Raw genomic sequence first — 24,560 nt, 5'->3', positions numbered from 1 at the left:
AAGAAAACGAGTAAGAATACAAAATGCAAGCAAACAACAAAAAGAGTGAAAATGTTATGTTGGGATCCACTTTCAATTCCCACAGACCTCACTCTGGGTATAGATGGTTCTCTTCATCACAAGATCATTGGAACTGGCCTCAATCATCTCACTGTTAGAAAGAGTTACATTCATTAGAATTGATCCTTGTATAATATTGATATTGCCATGTACAATAATTTCCAAGTTCTGCTCATTTCACTTAGCACCAGCTTTTTATGTGACACTCAGTGTCCATATTCTCAGTTTCTTAAAATTGACATGTCACCTTGCATAAAGTCATGAGGACATTTGTACTTATTAAAATATTATATACTTTTTGGTGGTGGTTGTAATATTAATCAGAAAAGCATTTTTACTTTTATAGCTGTATTTTATTTTTTATTTATTTAGTTTTAAACTGTAACTGTTATACAGGAAATTTAAGCTTTTTTGCTTTTTTGGTAAGTTTTTTAAAATTATATTTTTTATTATGAACTTAACTACCAATAAAAATGAATAGTTAAGTATATAAAGAAGATCAAAAAGGAGGACTGCATGTGAAACTGGATTTCAGTTATGTAGTTTTCAAGTGATATTTAATTTATTTAACAAAATTTCCTGTTTATATCCACTTTTGATTTCAATCTCTTGTGTTTTTCTACTATATTTTTAAATGCTTTATTTATCTATCTTTCTTCTATTCTTCCTCTTCCCCCCTCTTTCTATCTCTCTTTTCTCTTCTTTTTCTTTTCTTTCCTTTTTTTCCCTTTCCTTTTCCAGGGTTTTTCTTTTTGTTGTGTATATTGTTCTGATTTTCATCATTTTATTCTGCATTAACTCATATAAATCTCTCCACAGTTCTCTGAATTCATGTTTGTCAGAGCCTTGGGAATAAGCAGTGACCTCCCGCCCTCATATACCTTTGGCATCATTGCATCCAGAATGCCCCCTTCAAATCTCATATTAGAAAGTAACACCTATGAAAAGGGGGCTCAACATCCTCTCCATTTGCTTATCTACTGCCAATGATATAGGCAAGACAACTATATGAAATTCTGTGAAACAGGAAGCAGTACCAAGCAGAGCAAACCATTGCCTCTCTTCCATTGATACTCTCATGAAAACAACCAAGTATCTTGTACCATAAAGTTCTAAAAAGAGCATTACTTAGCAACTCATCTTGCTTTTCATTCTGGCTTCCCCAAAACCATCATGTGGGACCAACACCGGTGGTTCAGGGTCTAACAATTCTCCTTCCCCTCAATGCAGATCATTTCCCAGCTAATGAGCATATACTTTGTTTCTAGTTCTTTGATACAATGTAAGATGTTATCATTATTTTTGCTTAAATTTGTATGTGTTTTTAATTTATTAAGTAAAAAGAATATTTCCATAACACAGTTGAATTAAAATAATTGTATATGAAACGGCAACTCTATTATGTATAATTTGAGAATGTCCATTTAAATATTATATAATAAAGTTATCATATGACTTTCTCCCCCACACATTTTCCTTTCCTCCTCATTTTCCTAGACTAGAAACAATTATACAGAAATATACATGCATGCATGTATGTATGTGTATATATATGTATCTACATATATATGTGTATATATATGTAAAATCATTCTATATATACTTCTACTCATCAGTTCTTTCTCTGGATGAAGATTGCATCTTCATAGGTCTTTTGGAGTTAATTTGGACTATTTATTGTAGTCAAAATTACTGTGTTGCTAAAAGTTGTTCTTAAAACATTTTTCTTACTATATACAATCTCTTGGTTTTATTCATTTTGCTCTTCATTATTTTGTGCAAGTCTATCTATGTTTTTCTAAAATCAATGAGCTGATCATTTCTTACAGTATAGTGGTATTCCATCATGAACATATGCTACAGCTTGTTCTGCCATTCCACTTCTTTGTTTTAAATATTTTAGAACATAGATATTTATTTTCGTTTCCCCTAATTATCTTTAGAAATAGACCTAGAAGTGGGTTCTTTTCCCTCTATTTTTGATCTCTTTTTGGTATGGATCTGATTGGTATATTGTATTTGGTAGTAATATGGGTAGTCTAAAAAGCCACAAGTTTTGAGTATAGCTCCAGACTAATTCCCAAATAGTTACAAATAATTCCCACTTCCACCAATATTGCAAAAGGATTTTTGTTTTCCCTTAACTTTCTGATACTTAGGATTTTCTTCATTACATTATCTTTGGTAGTTGTGAGGTAAAACCTTTAAGTTGCTTTAATTTGTATCTCTCTTAGTGATTTGGAGTACTTTTTCATATAGTTGTGGATAGTTTTCATTTCTTCATTTGAAAACTATCTGTTAGTATCCTTTGATCTTATCTATGGGGAAAGTTGTTCTCATACATTTCCAGTCTTGCATTTCTCAACATTGATTCTTTTTCTCTTCTATTGTATCTAATATATGTGTGTGTATTTGTGTATATATGTGTTTGTGTATATATGACTGAATTAAGACTGGAAAAAGGAATATAAAATGCTATATATATGTGTGTGTATAAATATATGCATATATACATATCTATGTGTATATATATATGTATATGTCTACACACAGAGAGAATCCGAGAGAGAGAGAGAGAGAGAGGAAAGAGTTAGAGAGGGAATGTAATTGTTATTGAGTCCATGGGCAGCTCTTCATGACCCCATGGACCATAACATACCAAGTCTTTCTATCTTCCAATTTCTCTCAGACTGTCCAAATTTATGTTTTGTTGTTTTCATAATATTATCTATCCATCTAATCCTCTGCTGTCCCCTTTACCTTCAACCTTTCCCAACATTAAGGTCTTTTCCAATGAATCCCATCTGCTTATTATGTGACCAAAATACTTTGGTCACATAATAAAATAAAGCTTCAGCTTTAGTATTTGAACTTTCACTAAATAGCTTGAAGTGCTTTATGTACTGACTAATTTGACTTTCTTGCTGTCCATAGGACTCTCAAAAATCTTCTCCAGTTACAGAATTCAAAAGCTTTGATTTTGTGGTGCTCAGTTTCTCTTATAGTCCAATTCTCACAGCCCAACATTTCTACTAAAAAAAATCATCTTTGAATATATGTTGACCATACTTTTTAAAGTAGGTTGTCCAGAATTGACATTAGTTTCCTTCCAAGGAGCAAATATCCTTTAATTTCATGACTATAGTTGTCATCTTCATAGATATTAGAGAATACAAAATCTGAGGGGAGGGGAAGGATTCTGGGAAGATAGCAGAGTAGGTTGGTAAATTTCAGGCTCTCCTGATTTCCCCCATATAGAACAGATATATATATCTCAGGGTGAACACAGAACTTGAAGCAGAACTGGAGTCCTCCTGATAAAAACCCAAGAAAATCTAAAGAAAGAACCTGGGCTATGTATTAACCTGTTTGAAGCACCTCTGGGCTCTCTCTGTAGAAACACCAAATGGTGACCCCTCAAGCTAGCTAGGTGTGGCTGGAGCCTCAGCAAGGACCACAGAGACTTTCATCTCCTCTAATGTTTGTGGAGTTTGGGAAGAATGAGGAAACTTTGGCTGATTAGAAAGAACTTTGCTGATGAGATGGGTCCCTTGGTAAGAAGGAACCAGCACTAAGAAACTGTGGGGCAGGGACATTGCTGGCTTTGGGTACTTGCAAGATGGTGGAACTGATGGAACTCTTGGTTTGGGATTTAGTGGAGAGCTGAAAGGAAGCTTGAGGTACTATGTCCCCACACTACAATTAAAGATGCTTACACTAATACCTCATATTTAAAAAAAAATGAACTGGCAAAGAAGAAAACCTGGTAAAGCAAAGGTGAAGAAAACAAGGGAGGGGTCTTGGGTGGGGGGAGCTTAAGTAAGGCAAGTTAGGGAGAAGAATTTAGAGTCAGAAAAGATAAGAAAGATGTATATGTGTATATGTGTGTGGGTATATACATATATATATATAGATGTATACATAAATATATCTTAATTGTAGCTTGCTTGGGGATGATGTGAGAGAGGGGCTGAAAGGAGGAAAAAAGAATAAATGAAGGTGTGCAGCAGTGAACCAAAGAACCATTTACCAGGAAGTAAAGAAAAAGTCTACATTCATGAATATAATTTCTTCTGCTAATACATACACACACACACACACACACACACACACACACACACATACTTTCTTGATCTGGCAGTTTGTTGTTATATTTGAATCCTCCCTGGAGAATAAAAAATCTGACATTTCTTACATTTCTTCTTCCTTTATTTGCCAGGAAGTTATGGAACCAATTGCCCAGATTTTAGGTTTTTTTATGTTAAACTTCAAGCCAGCTTTCACATTTCCCTCTTTCATTCTGATCAAGAGACTACTTAATTCCTCTGCACTTTCTGCTTTCAGAATAGTATTGTCTGCATATCTGAGATCGTTAATTCTCTTGACAACTTTAATTCCAGCTTTTGATTCATACATTTTGACATTTCACATGATATATTCTGTTGATAAGTTAAATAACAAGGTAACAATAAGCAACCTTGTGGTACTGCTTTTCCAGTCTTAAACCAATTAATTGCTCAGTTTTGGGTTCTGTTACTTCTTAGCCAGAATATAGATTCTTCAGGAATCAAGTAAGATGATCTGGTACTCTCATCTCTTTGCGGACTTGTCCTGTTTTGTTATGATCAATACACAAAAATTTTAGTATAGTCAGTGAAGGAAATGATGTTTTCTGGCACTCCTTTGCTTTCTCCATAATTTAATGAATGTTGGCAATTTGATCTCTGTTCCTCTGCTTCTTTGAAAACAAGTCAGTCTCCTTTTCTGGTAATTCTTGTTTTACATATTTTGAAGCCTAGCTTGCAGAATTAAAAGCATAACCTTGCTGGTATGACAAATCAGTGTAATTATTTGATAATTTGAACATCCAATGACCTTGCCTTTCTTTAGGATTGGGATATAAATTGATTTTTCCCCCCAATCCAGTGGCCACTCTTGTGTTTTCCAAATTTGCTGGCATATTGAGTGCAACACTTAGCAGCAGCATCTTTTCATGTTTTAAATATCTCAGCTGGAATTCCATCACCTCCTTCTTATCAATGCTTCCTAGTCCTTTTGAGTGTTATTGCTAATTAAAAGAGTTGTTTCTTATGATTCATGATTCTTGAAGGTAATTTGTTTTGGTAACTTATTTTTTAACTGATTAACAAAATATGTTTCTGTATGATTTTAAAAATGATTTCTCTCACATTTATACATCTTTTGATAGAGATAGCAATTCTATTAGAAAATTATCTTTTTAAATTTCAGATTTCCTCAGGTTGCAGGAATGGAATTTGGATTTGATCCAGATGCAGAACCAGGACAACGAATTATACGAGATACTGTAAAAATTCAAGGACAATATTTAAGGAAAAAAAAAGTGTATCTTCTTGCTATTAAAGAGTACATTGCAAATGTGAGATTTTTAAAAAAAAATTATTTGAACTTGAATCAACACCTTGGAATGTCTTTTGTAAAGTAAAGTCTTTTTTTGATGATTTCATTTTATTGTTGATTTCAGTAAATATTGCCAGAAAATATTTGCCTACATTTTGAATTCTGGTTTTCATTAGTTGGATTTTTAGCCACACTATAATAATTATGCCTTTTGTATGGCCAGATAATTAAAATATAGTAATACATTCATATATCTGATTTTTGACATTTTTTAAAAATCAGTTGTCAGCATTCTTAGCTATATTTACTAGAAAGAATGGGTTTCTGTATTTTCATTTTATAAATATTTTTAATTTGTTTAAACACATTTTATTAATTATAGTAGCTTTTGATTATGTAAAAACTTAAACCTGCTGAAGCTCATTTGTAGCAACGTCCTGCCCACACAAGCCCTAGACTGCTTGATAACAGTCAGAGGCTATATCAGGAGTAAATCCAGGAAGTGGGAAGGGAGTTGATGAGTTTAGTTATGCACATGTATAGAAATGTCCATTTTTGATTATATATTAATGAATGCGTGTCATTATTTCAAAAGTAAATATAAAAACTTTCTCCTTTGTGCTGTATAACCTGAAATGGATAATTGAAATCTTTTTTTTTTTTTTTTCAGGGGAAGGATGGTTATATAATGTTTAAAAGCTGTCCTCGAATGTTTGATACAGAAACTGCACAGACACTTTCTACAGTGGTTCTGAATCACTTTGAATCAGTCAAAATTGTGCAGGGTAGGAAGCAGTGCCTTTCAGGCCATCGAATGAGCTTAATTACTATGTCCAAATCAGCATCATATACAGGTAATTGGCATTTTATTTTATAGAAAATAACTTACTCATGACATTTTAATAAGTAGCATTCACTCAGTATTGATTCACATTCATTTTTATATCAATCACTTGATATTCAAATGTCAAAAATAGATTCATGGTGTTTCAACTTTTGGTCAAATATCTGAGCCATTTAATAATCCTCCTGGGTTTTGGATCTCCTGTTGAACATTTATAGTTTTGTGGCTTCTAATTTATGAAATAAGTGATCTATTCATTATCTACTGCTCTGTGAAATACCGAGTCTCTCTTAAGAGGATAAATTGTGCATATTTGGCCTTCTTCAGAGCTCTTCATTTGTCATGTAAATAATACAAAGTTTCTGCATATCACTATTTGCTATAAGGAAATCTTGTTATATAATGTTATACATTCTTTTGAGAATGTATTAGAGGAATAATGGAAAGGATAATTTCCAAATGAATCACAACTACCATCTAAGTATGGAGTTTAGGCTACATCGCATAGAATTACCTAAAAGATAATCAGTATTACAAAAATGAAACATAAAGTTTCTAAGAGTATTACTATTAAACTATCATTTTAGAAATTTCTGTTTTCTAAAAGCTTGTTTGTTTTCTTGTATAAATACTTGACCACTCTGGCCCCTACTGCCTAAATTAGCCAATTATGTTATATTTCACCTTTTCCTCAGAGTTCCCTGGTACTCTTAAAAAGGACTTGAATGTCCAGGTTCTACCACTGTCAATAGCCCCCATCAGTGATGCTTCTCTAATTATAAGGGTGACCCCCTTTAACCCAAATTCCATTAAAAGTCAGATTATTTTTTGCAAAGGAATATTTACATCAGAGTTATACTAACCAGTATACAAACTCTATAACATATAGGAGGCATAAGACCTATGCTATTCTCCCCCAACCCCATACCACTTCATTCTCTGGAGAAGAGAAAGGGATTAGATTCAAATATTCAGTTTCTATATAGCACAGTCCCAATTCATAGTCCAAAATCTTTCTTGGGCTTGAGTCCCAGACACTCAGTCTTTTTAAGGGTTCCCTTATGAATTAGCTGGCTGCAATATCCCACTTGGAATTCTAGCTCCAAGGTCAATATGACTGGAAATGCTGGGTCTTGTGGGGATTATACAAATCTGAGAAAAACAAATGAAATAGAAGAGAAATATAAACATTGTAATCCACAGGACCTAAAAGGAGAAGGGGAAAGAAGTATATAATCTCTTCTTGATTCAGTTCAGGTAGTAGAATACTGAGATAAAAGGAGTTTTCATGTTAGATGATTTGGGAGCACAAAGCAAGCTTCCATTATGCATGCTAGTTTATTACTTAAATTCACAATTGAACTTCAGATTTTCTGGAAGGGAGAAATGGTCTGAATTCACCTCCAATTTGAACTGGAAAATCTTTTATTTCATGCTAAATTTTCTTTCTCATATGAAAGTAAAAGTTCTTTTTTATGGCTAGTCTCTCATTTTGTGCCTATGATTCCATCTATTCACTTCCTCTTCCTCTACATGCTTATTCTTTCAGTTTTAATTTTTTTAGGGATTTTTAGTCTACAACGGTGGTCTTTTGACCACCATGGCACTCAAACCTTATTGCCCCCTAAAACAACTATCTTATTTCCTTTTTATTTTTTTGTGCCCAATCTTTGATCATAAGGTAATAAATAATCTATCCAAGTTTTGCTTTGATTTTTTCACTCCATTTTCTTAGTAACTCACTGTCATTTGCCTTCTGCTCTCTTCACTCTTTTAAGAACTCTTAATTTCCTAGTCTCCCATTTAATGGCTTTTCCTCCGTCCTCATTTCTCTTGATCACATTTGACACTAGTGATTTAAAACAGCCAAAAAGCCAAAATACTACCATTACTATATGTAGGGTACTGTTCCAAGTTCTAATGGAGAAGACAATATATGAATAAGTAGGGATACTACTACTAATAATAATAATGGAATAAGCTATGTACAGAGTACATATGAAATAATCTGATAGGATTAGCAACAAGGGAACCTGAAAAGGGTCATTATGGAAGTCAGGGTCAAGAAGAGGAATAGGAGAAAGAGAAGGGCATGTCAGGTGTGGGAATCAGCAAAAACAAAGGTGTGGAGAAAGAAGGTGGGATATTGTATTCAAGGAACTTCAAGTAGGCCAAGTAAGTTAAATTCCAGAGTTCATGTAGAGGAGTAAGGATAAGAAGAATGAAGAGTGCAAGAAGGCAGATTGTGATGAGCTTGAGATATCAAAGAGTACATACTTGATTCTGATGGTGAGAAGGAGCTACGGAGCTTACTGGAGATGACATGATCAAATCTAGAATATGTGTGTGCATATGGTTGTGTGCGGGGACAGAAGGAGATATAGATGAGAGAAGTTGTGAAGATATAAATTACAAGATTTATCAATTGATTAGATATTTGGAGTTATTGAGGATGAAAAATTGAGGATGAGGCTAAGATTATGAGACTGGGTAAGTGTGACTGGGACAATGGAAGTGTTCTTGACATTGATAGAGAAGTTCAGAAAGGTTAAGATAATGAGTTCTGTTTTATATATGTTGAATTTGAGATGCCTATAGGATATCCAACTCCCTTTGTTCAAGAGGCAATTGAAGATAAGTGAAGTAGAGAGGTAATTTTCTTTTAAAAACTGTTGAAATAGTGTTTGAGGCTTAAAAATAGTATACAAGGAGTTAAAAGTACTTTCCTCAGGCTTGACACCTAGCATACCACTATGGCAAATGCAGAAGTAGGAAAACTTCACCCAAGTGAATCAGTGTTGCATCCTTGCTAAATATCTTTTCATGCTATGGTTTCATGATCTTCCTTTTGTTAAATGTCAGGTATAAGTGTCTCATTTTTTAATAGGCCTGAACTTGGACAAGCCTGAGTCAGGTCTGTTTTGTAGTAGTTTTCATCTTATAATGATTTTCTCAACTTGATGATGTATAATCGTACATCTTATTTTTTCTATCCTTTAAGTATTACCATTTATCATTTTTTACCCTTGATTCTCTTTTCTTCTATCTTTATTTCCTTTTCTTCGAGATTTTATTTATTTTCATGGTTTTGATTAATATTTTTATTTGGATGATTTCCCAAATAATTAAGGGTCAGTCTCAAGCTCTCTTCTGAACCAAAGTCCTGTTTTTTTCAACTGCTTACTTGACATTTTTTCCCATTTGAATGTCTCACAACTTGCTGTCAGAAACTGAAATCATCTTCATATCAAAAGACCTGACTTCCCTCCCTAATTTCCCTATTTCTTTTAGCAATGCCACCATCCTACTAGTTACTTAGTATGGGAATTTTGGAGCAATCTTTAATTTCTTTCTATTTTTTCCCTTCCACATACATTAGCCTATCCCTTCTATCTCCACAATTTCTTGATTTAATCCATTTCTTTGGATTTTATTTCAGTGACAGGAGATAGCTGGTTGGCACAGTGGACAGAGTATTGGACTTAGATTCAGAAGGATCTGATTTCACATCCTGTTTCGGATATTTACTTTCTGTATTATCTTGAATAAGTTTCTTAAATTCAGTTTCCTCACCTGTAAAATGGGGATAATAGTACCCATTTCACAAGGTTGTTGTGAGGTTCAAAAAAATAACAAATGTATTTTATAAATCTTAAAGCATAATGTAAACATTATTATTATCATTTTTATTATTGTTGCCATCCTAATTAAGACTCTTAAGACCTTGGAATACCATAATACTATTTTTATCAGTTTTTTTTTTGCTTAAAATTTTTCAAAAAGTTTTCATTCCCTGAAGTTTAAATGACATTAAATTGTTAAGTATTTATTGAGCGCCCAATATATGGAAAAATCTGTTTTAAGGAAATATTCGAGGGTATTTAGTTCTTGCCTGTAAGTCAACTTTTTTCTTGGTAACCAAGCCATAAACACAGGAAAAGCTAAATATTTAAAGAATAGTTTATGACAATAATAGAAAGTGTCATAACACAATACAAAATAATTTACTATAATATTTAAGAGGAGGAAGAGATCACTGTAGGCTGCGGTGATCAAGGAAAACATTAAGCCAATGGTAAGATTTGAGTGGAAGGTTCTTGAAAAGTCTAGAAGAATTTTAATATTATAAAGAGAGGAAATAATTTACTCAGACCTCCTAGATTATGAGACTAACAAGTCAGAATATTATTTTCTTTTTCCTTACCACCTCCTAAAATTCCCTGAAAGAACAATTATCTATTAGAGATAAAGCAATTACAGTCTTCTTCACAGGCTGACACCAAGAGATCTGATAAGGTAATAGCCTCATGAATTAATAGTTGAGAACATTAATTCCTAACTCCTCCCCACATTACATCCCTCAATACTGCTTCCCATCCTCAATGGCTCCCACGCTCTGGCAAGATGCACAACCCTAGATACGAGCTACAGGTTCCTATTTTCTTGCTGCTTTTGCAGTTTTTGCTAGTACACCCTGCTCCTGCCCTCACCTCACCATTTTATGGTAACAAGATTATACCTCAGTTCTGTCTTCCTACTTGCAAAGGAGGATGTGTAAGAGGGTGGGAGAATATTCAGAGAACTAAAGAACAAAGGGACCTAGGGGAGAGCATCACTCTTCATGTGAATTTATATCCAGCCTGGAGAAAGGGGAACTAGTTTAGGCCAGTCCTGTCCCCCAAGGAGTCATTTTAGACAAGGACTGAAGCTAACATAAAATGAATTCCCCAATGTAAAAGGAATCTTAAATGAATTTGAGGCATCCTTTAGGGGATCAGCCATCAAAAGAGGAAGAGTTAGAAAATGATAATTAGGGAATGAATAAGGAAAACAGATTAAAACTCCATTGATACAGCCCTGATCCCAGGTTGGACCTAGCCCCAGCATCAGCAAAGCAGAACTTCTGAATCAGTTGCAGTACTGGTGGCTTCCAGACCTCTAAGCCCAGAGACACCAAAGAGGACTTGAAAGATCAGCAGAAAAAGTCTGTGGAACCAGTTTTGGAATCCAGCATGTAATTCCAATGCAGGCCAAGCCAATGCAGCTCCAGTGCCACCCTGGTATCAGCAAAGCAGAACTTTTTTGCTTTATTACAATATATCAGTTTATATGATTATGAACATAGAGTATGGACAAGATTTTTCATAAGTCCTTCGGGGTAGTTGTAGATCATTGTACTGTTGAGAATAGCAAAGTCATTTACAGCTGGTCATGTTAGAACATTACTATTTCTTTGTATAAATTGCTTGAGTTTATGGAGGACTTCCCAGGGTTTTTTTCCCAAGAACATTCTGCTCATCACTTTCCAAAGAACAGCAATATTCCATGACAGTCATACACCAAAATTTATTCAGCCATTTCCCAGTTGCCCAATTAATGGGCGTTCCCTCAATTTACAATTCTTTGCCCTGAGAAGAGAGCTGCAACAAATATTTTTTTACATATAGGTCCTTTTCTTCCTTCCCCTTTTAAATCTCTTTTGATATTCATGCCTAATAGTGGTACTTGGATGGTTAGAAGTTTTTCATAGTATGTATTCCTTCCACTGATTCCTGTTATTTTTCCCCTGAATTGCAAGGTAGAGAATCCGGCCCCGAGGCCATTGTATTGCTGATATTCTTTAGGCTTAGCAGAGCCTATTCTGGGCAAAGGGGCACATTTTTCTTTTGCTGGCATCCCACTGAACTGGTACAATCTGACATATTAACAAATCATAGCAACTTAATTTGTAAAGAAAAAAAGATGGAAGAAACTCATGTCCAAAATGTGGGGAATAACTGAACAAAGTGTTGTATGTATAGAGTCACAGAATATTTGTGTGGAAAGGAACTTCTATGAGATGTAACCCAACTTCTCCATTTAGATGAGGAAGCAATGATGCTTAGAGGAAAAGGAGCCTTGCTCAGTCTTACAGATAATAAAATATCAATACAATGGACTATTAATGAAATACATGAAGAAATATCAAAAGAAACAAAATGACTTCTAGAATCAGAGTAATATACATGACTACACGTATGTAAGAAAACAAAATCTCAATGTATATAAATTACCTTTTTTGAGAAATACTTTCTGATTTAAACATTTTTAAAGAAGAATATATCAGGTAAAATAAATGTATACCATAATGTAAGAAATAATGCAAAAGAACTTCTAATAACTTTACAGAAAAGAAAGCACTAATTATATAGATAGATAGATAGATAGATCTCCTCAAGAGAGAGAAGAAAAAACCCTGTGCTTCAAACTCCAGGACTCATTATGATAAATTTAACTATTCTTATGATACAAGTTCTTCATATGACCAGAAAAAAAGACTTTCAAATAAAAAGGAAGGAAAATTTAGATAGTATGGGAATATTTTATGCCCAACTAGAAACTGCATAAAAGAATGGAACAATATATTCCAAAAATCAAAGAAGCTCAAGCTACAACTCTAAATGATATATTTTATTAATTTGAACCTGATCATTAATGAAAAAGGTCACTAAATAAAAGAAAGACTTTTGACGCATTCCTTATCAACCCCTTCCCCCCCCCCCAAAAAAAAACCTGAGTATATTATCGGACTTGCAAACACCTCAAGTAACCAAAAATATGATTAAAGTAAATAAATACAATTACAGGGGAAAGAAACAGTAACAAAATAAATTACCTCATTTCAAAATACTATTTAAAAGAAAATCCTACAGAGATACTTCTATGCTGTTAAGGGAAGAAAACAAAGGAACCATTTAGTGTTTTCTTTATTAAAAATATGCAAGGGAATAATAATGAATAATGTGAATAATGAAAGTGGAAGATAGAAAAGCAGTAGAAAAGATAGATAGAAGATAGAAAGATAGATGAAGCAGAAGATAGAAGATAGAAGCAGTAGAAGATAGAAGATAGAAAAAGCAGTAGAGAAAGAGGTCTGAAACACCATAGATTCAATTTTTCATTTCCCTCCTCTACAAGTAACAATATATTTTATGGAAATAAATTGCAGAATTTGAAGATGCATTAAAAGGAAGAGGAAAGGCATGTTATAGGGAAATATAAGATATAACTTAATAAAGTTAATAGTAAATAACGAAGAGAAAGTAACTCCAAAAGTATCTCATCAAGAAGAGGGACTATGGGAAAATGGATAAAGTGGCAAGAAAATTATTGAAATGAGAGAAAGGAAGAGCTCTTGAATCAGTGGTGAGAAGAGATCCCATTGAAGAAAACATACAAGGAGAGAGGAAGAAACAAGAGATTCTATAATCAGAAAAGGGGGAACCTTGAAGTATGAATAACTAACAGAGACTTTATACTTACATCCTTTCCTCTGAATGAGTGTTGATCCTCTATTGACAATATTGACTCAGAAGAAGGGAAATCTGAGCTACATATTACAGCCAGTTTTGAGAAATGGTGAAAGGGCATGGGTCCAAAGAAGAGGTTCCATGGCAAAAGGGAATGATGGTAATCAAGAGGAGGGCAAGAAGTAGAATTGAAATAAACATTTAGAGGTTTTTTGTATTTTATTTTTTAATTGTAGAAAGTTTATTTTTAATACACATTGCTTTATGAATTATATTGGGAGAAAAATCAGGTCAAAAGGGAAAAATCATGGGAGAGAGAAAAAAACAAACAAAAAAACAAAACAAAAAAAGAAGTGAACATAACATATGTTGATTTACATTCAGTCTCCTTCGATATTTTTCCTGGATGCAGATGGCAAAGCAAAGTCTTTTGCTTTGTCTCAGAGTTGCTGAGAAGAACCAAGGCTTTTATAGTTGATCATCGCACATTCTTGTTGTTATTGTGTATAATGTATTCCTGGTTCTGCTTGTTTCGCTTCGCATCAGTTCATGTAAATCTTGCAAGGCCTTTCTATAATTCTTCTGATTTCCTCTGAGTGAGTGTTGATCCTCTATTGACAATACTGACTCAGAAGAAGGGAAATCTGAGTTACATAGTACAGCCAGTCTTGAGAAATGGTGAAAGGGCATGGGTCCAAAGAGGAGGTTCCATGGCAAAAGGGAATGATGATAATCAAGAGGAGGGCAAGGAGCTCAGCTTGTTCATCATTTTTTAATAAAACAATAATATTTCACTATATGATGATCAATTCTGATGGACGTGGCCCTTTTCAACAATAAGATTAAACAAATCAGCTCCAATAGAACAGTAATGAATTGAACCAGCTACACCCAGCAAAAGAACTCAGGGAAATGAGTGTGAACCACCACATAGAATCCCCAATCCCTCTATTTTTGTCCACCTGCATTTTTTATTTCCTTCACAGGTTAATTGTACACTATTTCAAAGTCTGATTCTTTTTGTGCAGCAAAATAACTTTATGGACATGTATACATATATTGTATTTAACATATACTTTAACATATTTAACATGTATTGGTCTACCTGCCATCTGGGGGAGGGGGTAGAGGGAAGGAGGGGAAATATTGGAACAAAAGGTTTTGCAACTGTCAATGCTGAAAAATTACCCATGCATATATTTTGTAAATAAAAAGCTATAATAATAAGAAAAATGACATCCACCTTCTAGGCTATCATGAAATGTCCATGGCTACTCCCTAGAGTTCCCCAATGGAAGGTTAGGCTTTGAGATCTTGCCAGTTAATTCGGCTCCCCACACTGTTAGAACTGGAACGCCAGACTTTTAGAAATCATCTCTTATTTCACCAAGGAGAACCTTTGACATGAGGTGATTTTTCTAGCTGAGGCATGAACCTTGGAATAATGTGATTCTCTTGTCACTTAGTCTAGAACTCCTATTTTCTTTCCACAGTATTATTGGAGAGATCATTTTAATATCATCTGTCATGTTAATATAAGTTAATACTTATTCATTAAATAATATTGACATTATTACTGCTATTGGGTAGGAGCTGGGCACTTTCTGGATCTTGAGATTTTATTAATGAAAACTGTCTATGAAAAAACTGTCTATCAATATAAATCAGGCTTGGTTGTATAATTTAATGTCTATGCACCTGAGATGTTAAGGAATATGTCCATAGTCACTCAATTAAGAACAAAATTTGAACTCAGGTGTTTCTGACTCCAACACTTGCCTTGTAGCCACTAGCCACGACCATGCCAGCTTTCTTTAATTTATTTACTGAAAGTAATATTAATTCCTAGCTTCTTTCAAGTTTAAATGAAAATCCAGTCTTTCCCAGTTCCTCTAATACCACTCCCAAGTTATTCTGTAAATATCTTGTTTATTCATTCTTGTTTGCATGTTGTCTGCCCCATTAGACTGGAATCTTCTTGAGGGCAGACATTGTTTTTCACCTTTCTTTGTAACTCCAGTACTTATATAGTGTACAGTATATAGTAGATGCTTAATAAATGCTTATTGACTAAAAAAAAATATTTCATTACCTTCAGATACCACAACTTATTCAGCAATTCTCCAATTAACAGGCATCTACTCTTTTTCCAATTCTTTGCAACCACAAAAAGAGCTGCTACAAATATTTTTGCACATATGTGTCCTTATTCCCTCCTTTATGATTTCCTTGGGATACAGACCCAGTAAATGACACATTTAGTAATGGAGCAGTACTTACATTCTAACTATCTGTGATAAAAATCGATACTTGTAAGGATTAGACAAAATAGCAACAACTAAAAAAAAAAAAAAAGGTTATGTGGGTGGGAGGGGAGAGGACTGAGAGACAATATTTTCAAGACAATAATATGGAAATTGTTTAGAAGAAGAAATTCAAACTTGGTATTTTAGATGTTTTAATTCCATGAGAAACATCAAGACACTAAAGAAAGAATAAATAAATATAAAGAACATGAATGAAATAACAATTTAGACAAGAGAAGAAAATAAGAACAAAAGAAATCCTTTATTAGAAAAAGAAGTACAGAAAAATTTAAAAACAGAACATAAAAAGGCAAAGGGGAATAATTAAATAAATAGAAGGTTTACATAGATGAATAAAAGGAAATAGAAATCAAGTTAAATAAAAATCCAAAATGAAGGAAAATGATGGATAATAATGGGATGGAGCCCTACTCTCCATGAATAGATTGAGGGTGAGAAGAGAGCCTGTGGGGATAGAATTGCCAAAACAATAACATAGTGCTGTTTTAAAAGAGTAAGAGGAATAACAACAACAACAACAAAAACTAAAACTAGAGACTAATTGAAGAAAACAAAATTTTCATAACAGAAATGCAAATGCCTTAAACAATCCAAGAAAATAATTAACAAATTGGATAAGAAAACAAAACCCCACTGTTTGCTGTTGCTTACAACAAAATTTACTATGCATCAAATAAAATCCAAAAAAGTAAGAATTGCAATCATGCTTTAGATAAAGAAAAAACAAAAAAATTCACAATATAGAGAGAAGTAAGGAAACTACTTTATCCTTCAAGGAACCATAAACAAACTAATAACAATATGAAACTTATATTCTCCAAATATCATACTTTTAAATTTATGAAGGAAAATTTAACTGAATTACAAGAAGACACACATGGTAATACAATAATAGTAAGAGACTTTAATGTCCTGTCAGATTTGGACAAATCTAACAAAAAGATAAAATGGGGAAAATATTGAAATAAACACTGGTGGAGAAATAAGAGCTAAAAGATGTCTTCCAAATGAAAATATCTTCAAAAAGAATATATGTATTTCTTGGCATAAAAGTTTTACAAAATTTAACTATATATTAATGCATAAGTGGGCAGCTAGGTGGCACAGTGTACAGGACCCAGCTGTGTGACTATATGCCAGTTAATCCTTTTTGCCTATGTCTTCATCTGTAAAATCAGCTGGAGAAGGAAATGGTAAACTACTCCAGTATTTTTGCCCTCCTGAAAAATCCAAATGGGTTCATGAAGGATCAGATTTGACTGAAATGATTGAACAACAACAATTATGATACAGAGGAACTGAAAATAAAAGTATAAAGACAGAGATAATCAACATCTTTTATGGGGCAATGCATAATAATAATAGTGATTAGTTAGGGGAATACAAACAAAAGATGTAGAGACTTAACAATGAAATTGTTAATAGTAAATGGATCAAGGAACAAATCCTAGAGATAGTATGAAAAAATCATAATGATAAAACATATCTAACACACACAGGTTTCTCAAAAATTGAGAAACCACTCTATCAAATTCTTTTCAGGAGATAAAGCTATTGTCCTAATTCCTAAACCAAGGAAGGATAGAGCAAAAAAGAATTATTATTAATCAATGTTACTAATGAGTATTAATTCAAAAGTTTGAAGTAAAATCCTCTCAATTGACAGCAATTAATGCAAGAAATCAGCTATACTTGGTTTGGATTTATAGCTGACATGCAAGGATTACTCAATATTCAAAAACAATCGGCATAATCATTTAAAAAAATTTAAAAAAAATCCTGTGAAACGATCCAACCACTTTGGAGATCAATTTGGAACTATGCCCAAAGGGTTATAAAACTGCGCATATCCTTTGCTCCCCCCCCCCCCAGCCCGTGCTATTATTGGGTCTGTAAGACTGAAAGAGATCAGAAAAGAAGGAAAAGAATCCACATGTGGAGAAATGTTTGCAGCAGCTCTTTTTGTGGTGGCAAAGAATTGCAAGACAAATAGATGCCCATCAACTGGGGAATGGTTGAATACATTATGGTGTATGAAAGTAATGTAATATTATTGTTCTATGAGAAATGACAAAAATGCTGATTTTTGAAAAGCCTGGAAAGATTTACAAGAACTAATGCTGAATGAAGCAAGCAGAGTCAGGAAAACATTGTACATAGCAACAAGAAGATTGTGTGATGATCAGCTATGATAGACTTAGTTCTCAGCAATTCAGTGATTCAAGGCAATTCCAATAAAGTTTGGATGGAAAATGCCATACACAACTAGAGAGAGAACTATGGAGACCGAATATGAATCACTGCATACTATTTTCACTTTTTTTTCTTCCTTGTGTTTTTCTCCCTTTGTTCTGATATTTCCCTTGCAACATGATTCACATGAAAATATATGAAGAAATGAATGTACCTATATAACCTAAAAAAATTAAAACAAAAATAAAAATATCTGAAATGTAATTATCTTAAATGAAGAAATAACTATGGCAAACCACAAAACTCATTTATGCTAACAAAAAAAAAAACCTCACTAAAAAGTAATGGGCATAGATTTTCAATGTGTGATTTTTGTATCATTGGGAGGTCCCAAGGTCAAAACTTCATAATAACACTAAGATATTTTTCTATTAAAATGTCCCTCTCTTTTTCCAAGCAAATACATGTGTGAGATTAGATTTTCTTAATGTACTTCAATCAAAACAACATATTACAACAGATTGAATACAGAAGCACATATGAAAATCCATTTATCTTATTAAGTCAGGCATTAAAGATATTTTAAAAAATACATAAAACAATGTCATTCTCATGATTTTGTCAAAATATGATTACTTTCATAAAAAGTTATTTGTATAATGTTTATTATTGCTCTCTCTATATATATAAGTTAAATATTTAGAAATTTGTTTTAATTTCTAATAGCAAATATAAATAGATAAAATTCACAGTAATCTTTAGGAATAAAAAGTGAAGTGAGCGTCAAAAGTTTGAGAACATGTGGCAAAGAAGAATCTTTTTGCAATACCCATAAAAAACATCTGCCTGAAAATAAAAGCAAGCACCATGTCATCAGCAAATAGAGATGATTTTATCTTCTCATTTCATTCTTAATTTTTGTCTTTTATTGCTACTGCTAACATTTCTAGACTATCAAAAATAATAGAGTGGATATCTTACTCTTGCAATTGTCCAAAAACAAACAAAATAACAAAACCTTCAAACTTCTAGTGTATCCCATTTCATATGATTATTGTGAAGTCTCACAAGGAATATTTAGTGATTTTGATGTATCTATGAGACTCCTTATTGGAAAAAACAATCTTTAAGGTTACTATATCTATCTTAAATCAAATGCTTTTTCATAGCCAACAATGAGTACAATCAACTCTTGAGATTTACTCATCTTTCAGTCAGTTATAAAATGGTAAAGATGGGGTCCATTGTTAAATGTCACTTATGTAAACCTACTTTAGCTATGTCATGGGAGATATCCTCAATTTGTGAATAGATAATTTGCAAAGATTTTGTATTGTTGGACAAGTAGATATACATACACACATATATTTATATTTGGTGTTTTTATGTTTGCCATTTTATATTAATAACTATTCCTTCCCCCCAAAAAAAAACCTTACTTCTTTAGATAACTTGTCTTAGTTCTTCAAACCTCCTTAATTGTCTTTTCAGGATTATTTTTTTCTGTATATACTCGGTCCAATCCAGCAGTTTTTCCCATCTTTGTTCACTTTTATGCCATTTATACTTCTGTTATCACATTTGGAATTGTGATGTTAGTATTCAAATGTGATAATTCCACTGCCTTTGATAATCAAATTAGTAATATTTATCTTTGCAGATCTTTTTTTATTTTCCTTCTATTTGTTGTCCTTTTGTTTTCATTCATAAATGGCTGTGAGGTGATTGTTTCATTCAATCTCTTTCTAAACTTTTCTTAAATTAGTTTAACTCTACACTACTTCTTTAAGCTTTATAAAAATGACAGTGTCCATAAATGTCTTTCATCTTTATTTGTAAGATTTTGCAAACAAATTTGCATTGTAAAGCTGTATTGCCTTTGACTTTCCATGCCTTTTCTCAATTTTATTTCTTCTTGCTTTTCCAATCTTTGCCATGACAACTTGGTGGCCTGACTGTTCACAGAAAGCCGATTCATAGTTCCTTATCTTTTTTTATGCATTAAAATACAACTATTTATTTTACATTTTTTAAGTGTAAAACTTACTTAAATGGAAGAATTTAGCTTCCATTTAGCTACAATGTCCTTGTTCTGGTTTTGTTTATAGAATGTTGAGATTGGAATAATTCATCTCTTCTAATATTAAATCTTTTCCATTTTTCATCGAATAAAAATCTCTTATTTAGAGTATCAGTAGTAAAATTAAAGTTTGTAGACAGCCTAAAAACTGTGATTTTTAATACACTCTTCTCCTTTTCCCATCACTATACCACCATCATTGTGTAAGCAGCATAAGGCCCCAAAGAACTGAGAGTTTAAAAAAAATTTTTTTTCTTGTTATATGGATTGTCCTGGCCAAAGCATGCATCAGAGCTCCATTGGTAATTGGTTTTTACATATATAATTGGACTGGTATTTGGAAAGCTGATTGTCTATTGCCAGAATTATATTTAAAGTTATTCCAATTGTAGTATCTACAGGACCTCATGTTTCAGAGGCATTGTCTTTGACAACATAGCATTTATTTCCATGCTATGAGGAAACATTGGAATAGGACTTTGTACAGAATATAGAGAAATAGTGAGGGGTGGAGGTTGATAGAACATTAGTTCTATAATAAAATGAGTATTTCTTTCACTATTGTAGTAATATGTAATAGTCTTTAAATAGAATTTCTATTTCTTTTTAATATAGTGTATTACGACCAGATTCAAGATTTGAAATAGTTACTATTTTGAAAACAGTGTTTTCCTGATTTCATACTTTTGTATACTTTTTAATGTATCCCAATAACCTAGAATAGCAACTTACAAATGTTTAAAGAAAGGTGTCTGATAAACATTTTAAATGCTATTTTGAAATTTCATTAAGTTATAAATTTATAAAATATTTTTGAATACTAATTTATTATTACTTCAGATCAAATTTATTTTTTTAAGATGTGGCAAGCCTATTTATTCCCTTACTCATTTCTGAATTTGAAAGAGCCAAGACCTAAGGTTCCTTGAAATTATGTTAGATTGTGATATTAAGTAATAGAAGTGAATGGAATTCTGATTATTTAGGACATATAATATTTATCTATTAATATATATCTCCCTGTACTTTGCTTCAGGGAGAATGAACAATCAGAGAAATCTTTGTTGGAAAATGTATTTATAATAAAGAATATAGTTCACATATATAAGTAAACTTTATGTAACCCAAGAAGACAATTATCTATATGGATTTTATTGCACATCACTGCTTAATAAATATTTGTTGAATGAATTCTGCATTTTAAGTTTAATAAACTTACCTTCATCACAGCCTTTGAAGAAAAAGCAGATAAAAAAACAACAGTAATGCCAGTACCTGGTATAGAAGGAAGGATTTGCCATATTTCTCAGGATATGAAAGAACATTTACGGCAACTTAGAACAGCAAGAAAACAAGGATTAAGAACATATCCCACAATTAATGACAGTACTTGTGAAAATTCTGATTCTGACTGAAATACTATTGGAGTCTAACACAGCCTAATATTTGAAGCCTAATTACAGAAAATTTTGCCAATTAATGGCAGAATATATTACACTTAATATATCATCTTAGTATATTCAGGTTTAATAATAGCATGTTTAATGCATCTAGATTTTTTAAATTGTTTAAATGTGATTTTTATCTTACTGTATCACTCTGAAAGTTTTTGTTTCTGTTCACCCTATATTTTATCAAGACAAGTATGTGAACTATTGTATCTTAAATGTGTCATTTGGGAGAATACGTATATATTTTGTGCAGAATGTTCTGTTGTATTTACCTTAAATGAATGAATTTCATACTGTTATTTTCCATATTAAATGATTATTTTACCTACATTTCATAGTGCTGATTTATATATTTAATCCTATCATAATTGGTTTTTTTTAATCCTACTTATAAGCATTTCTTTTAATATATCTTCATTTTGTTATTTACTTCATTATGATTGTCCCTTTCCTTCCATCCCTGGTTTCAAAATGGATCCATTAACTTTTCAAACTGGGACATAGATTTATCAGCTCTAGGAAGACAAATAGAGGGGGAAAAAAGCATGTTTGTGACATTAATTAACACTCTTAATTGTCCCAGTACAGACATGCCCCTACTCACAAATCATTACTTCTTTTGACGACCTAGCATCAAAGCCTTCATCACTACTGCTATGAAAACTGAGGTTATTGTGAAAAATGTGGATACATTTAAAATTTTATAGGTTCAGATGATAGAGAATAATAAATTAATGTCAAAATCACAGAGTTTCAAGCAATGTAACTATGAAGTAAAAATTTCTAGATATTACAGAGAAAAATATTTGGGGCAGATTCAGCACTGCCTTGGGAGTATGCCAGTCCATTGTTACGTTGCTTGAAATCTGTGATTTTAAAATTAATTTGAGTAAACAGATGTCTAAAAAAATTTTAAGTACAGATAACTCCAGCAGTCACCTACATATGTGAATCAGTTTAATCGGATTGCTTTCTTCCCAGCATCTAATTGAAATCTAGCTATATTGAGGAGAGATAGGTATTTTCATTGGGATTTGTAGGGAAGTAATGAAAGACATGAATTTTAGAATATTTGGAATAAATATTCAAATAAAAATTTAAGGTAGATGTTAAAAAACTGAGGGTTAGCGTTTTCCATAAATAGAATTATAATTAGGAGGAAGGGCTTTTATTAACTAGGGAGATAATTGTAATATGTTTCACTAATACTTTCACTCCAGAAATCATTCCCCTAGCCTTCAAAAGAGAGATCCATCCATGCACATTTTACATGGAACTAATAAGCAGCAGCAATGATTAAATAGTCTTAACAGAATTATTAAAATTAAACATTCATCTAGTAGAGAGGAGAGCTCCAATGGTTTAGTTAGGGTTTATTTTTCTTCTACTATGAAATCGGTAATGATCACAGAACCTTGAAGCAAAAACAGATATACTAGTTTGCCAAGGCCTTTTGATGAATCTGATAATAGGAAGCAGATAGAAATAGTTAATGTGATTTCTGAGTTAGTTTCAGGTCTCATGTCATCATATTTTAGTCATATATTAAAATAAGAATATTAAGACACCTCTCATCTTAAAGAAGAATTCTTTAAAAGGACTTCATAATAAAGACTTGAGTACATGTGACATGAAAATGTGGAGCCCAAGTAGGATTTGGGTTGTGACCAAAACTTGGGGGAGACAAGAACTCTTCATTAACTATTTTTTGAGCCCTTGATAAGAGCAGAATAAAATACTGGTTGTCTGAAATTATAATGAAGGTAGAAAATTCTATTAATTCTAGATTGAAGATAACATACAGAAAAGTTTAAAAACAAAAAAAAAATTAAGAACAGAGACAAGGTAATGAAACAATTGTAAAACCCAGGGTGATAAGAGTTTCTGGTTAATTAAAAATTGATTTACTTATTAGGCTGCTAGAAGTAAATAAATTGATTCCCAGTGGTTTCTCTTGGTAACTAAAGATGCCCAAAGGTGACCCTGAGATTTCTGAAAGGAAATGCCACTGACAAGTGAAAATCCACCCAGATTGGTAGGCATTTAATGAGGAGGTAGACTAGAAGTTTTCAGCTTCTGTGGAAAATATGACTTCATCTTGAGATTCAGTAGCCTCCAATAATATGGACAGGGGAATCTATCTCGACCTAGGCTTTTCTGATTTATTTCTCCTTCATGACCTGGATCACTCTAAACTCTAATGGAAGGATTTGACAAGTTCAGGATCTCCATTCCTCAGGGGAAGGACTAGCTTCGACTGGATTCTGTTTATTCTTTATTTTCTTAACAGTGTTATATTTTTTCCAGTTACATGTAAAGATAGTTTTCAACATTCACTTTTATAAGATTTTGAATTCCCTATTTTTCCCTCCTTGCTCTCTCCCCTCTCCCCAAGATAGCAAGTAATCTATTAAAGCTTATAAATATACAATTATATTAAACATGTTTCCACATTAGTCATGTTGTGAAAGAATCAGAACAAAAGGGAAAAACCACAAGAAAGAAAAACACCAAAACAAAGTGAAAATAGTATGCTTTGATCTGCATTCACACTCTATAGTTTTTCCTCTGAATATGGGTAGCATTTTCTATCATAGGTCTTTTGGAATTGTCTTTTATTGTTGAGGAAAGCCAAGTCTATCAAAGATGATCATTGCACAAGTTGCTGTTACTGTATAAAATATTCTTCTGGTACTGCTCTCTTCACTCAGCATCAGTTCTTTTAAGTCTTTCAAGGTTTTTCTGAAATCTGCTCTTTATTTCTTATAGCACTATAGTATTCTATTACATTCATATACCACAACTTGTTCAACCATTCCCCAGTTAATAGGCATTTCCTTAATTTCCAATTCTTTGCCATTACAAAAAGACTGGTTATATTTTAAACAGAAGTTAGTGGGTAGGTTGTGCTCAAGACTGAAGAACATGTTTTCCTGG

The 24,560-nt window shown here is 32.6% G+C and overlaps 1 protein-coding gene across 1 annotated transcript in view; it reads left to right on the top strand.

The window, feature by feature from the left end:
- LOC100920609 (mannosylglucosyl-3-phosphoglycerate phosphatase-like) overlaps positions 1–21,945 on the top strand; it is a 101,415-nt gene extending 79,470 nt beyond the window's left edge. Inside the window, exons 6-8 of the mRNA XM_003759397.3 lie at positions 5,311–5,458; positions 6,110–6,293; positions 21,403–21,945. Coding sequence (XP_003759445.2) covers positions 5,311–5,458; positions 6,110–6,293; positions 21,403–21,587 — 517 coding nt within the window. The 3' untranslated portion in view covers positions 21,588–21,945. The remainder of the gene's footprint in view (positions 1–5,310; positions 5,459–6,109; positions 6,294–21,402) is intronic.
- Positions 21,946–24,560: the final 2,615 nt, after the last annotated feature.

Source organism: Sarcophilus harrisii, chromosome 1 (assembly GCF_902635505.1).
Source record: "Sarcophilus harrisii chromosome 1, mSarHar1.11, whole genome shotgun sequence".
Classification (NCBI taxonomy): domain Eukaryota; kingdom Metazoa; phylum Chordata; class Mammalia; order Dasyuromorphia; family Dasyuridae; genus Sarcophilus; species Sarcophilus harrisii.
Note: the sequence above shows the minus strand (reverse complement) of the source record. Positions and strands in the feature narration are given on the sequence as shown.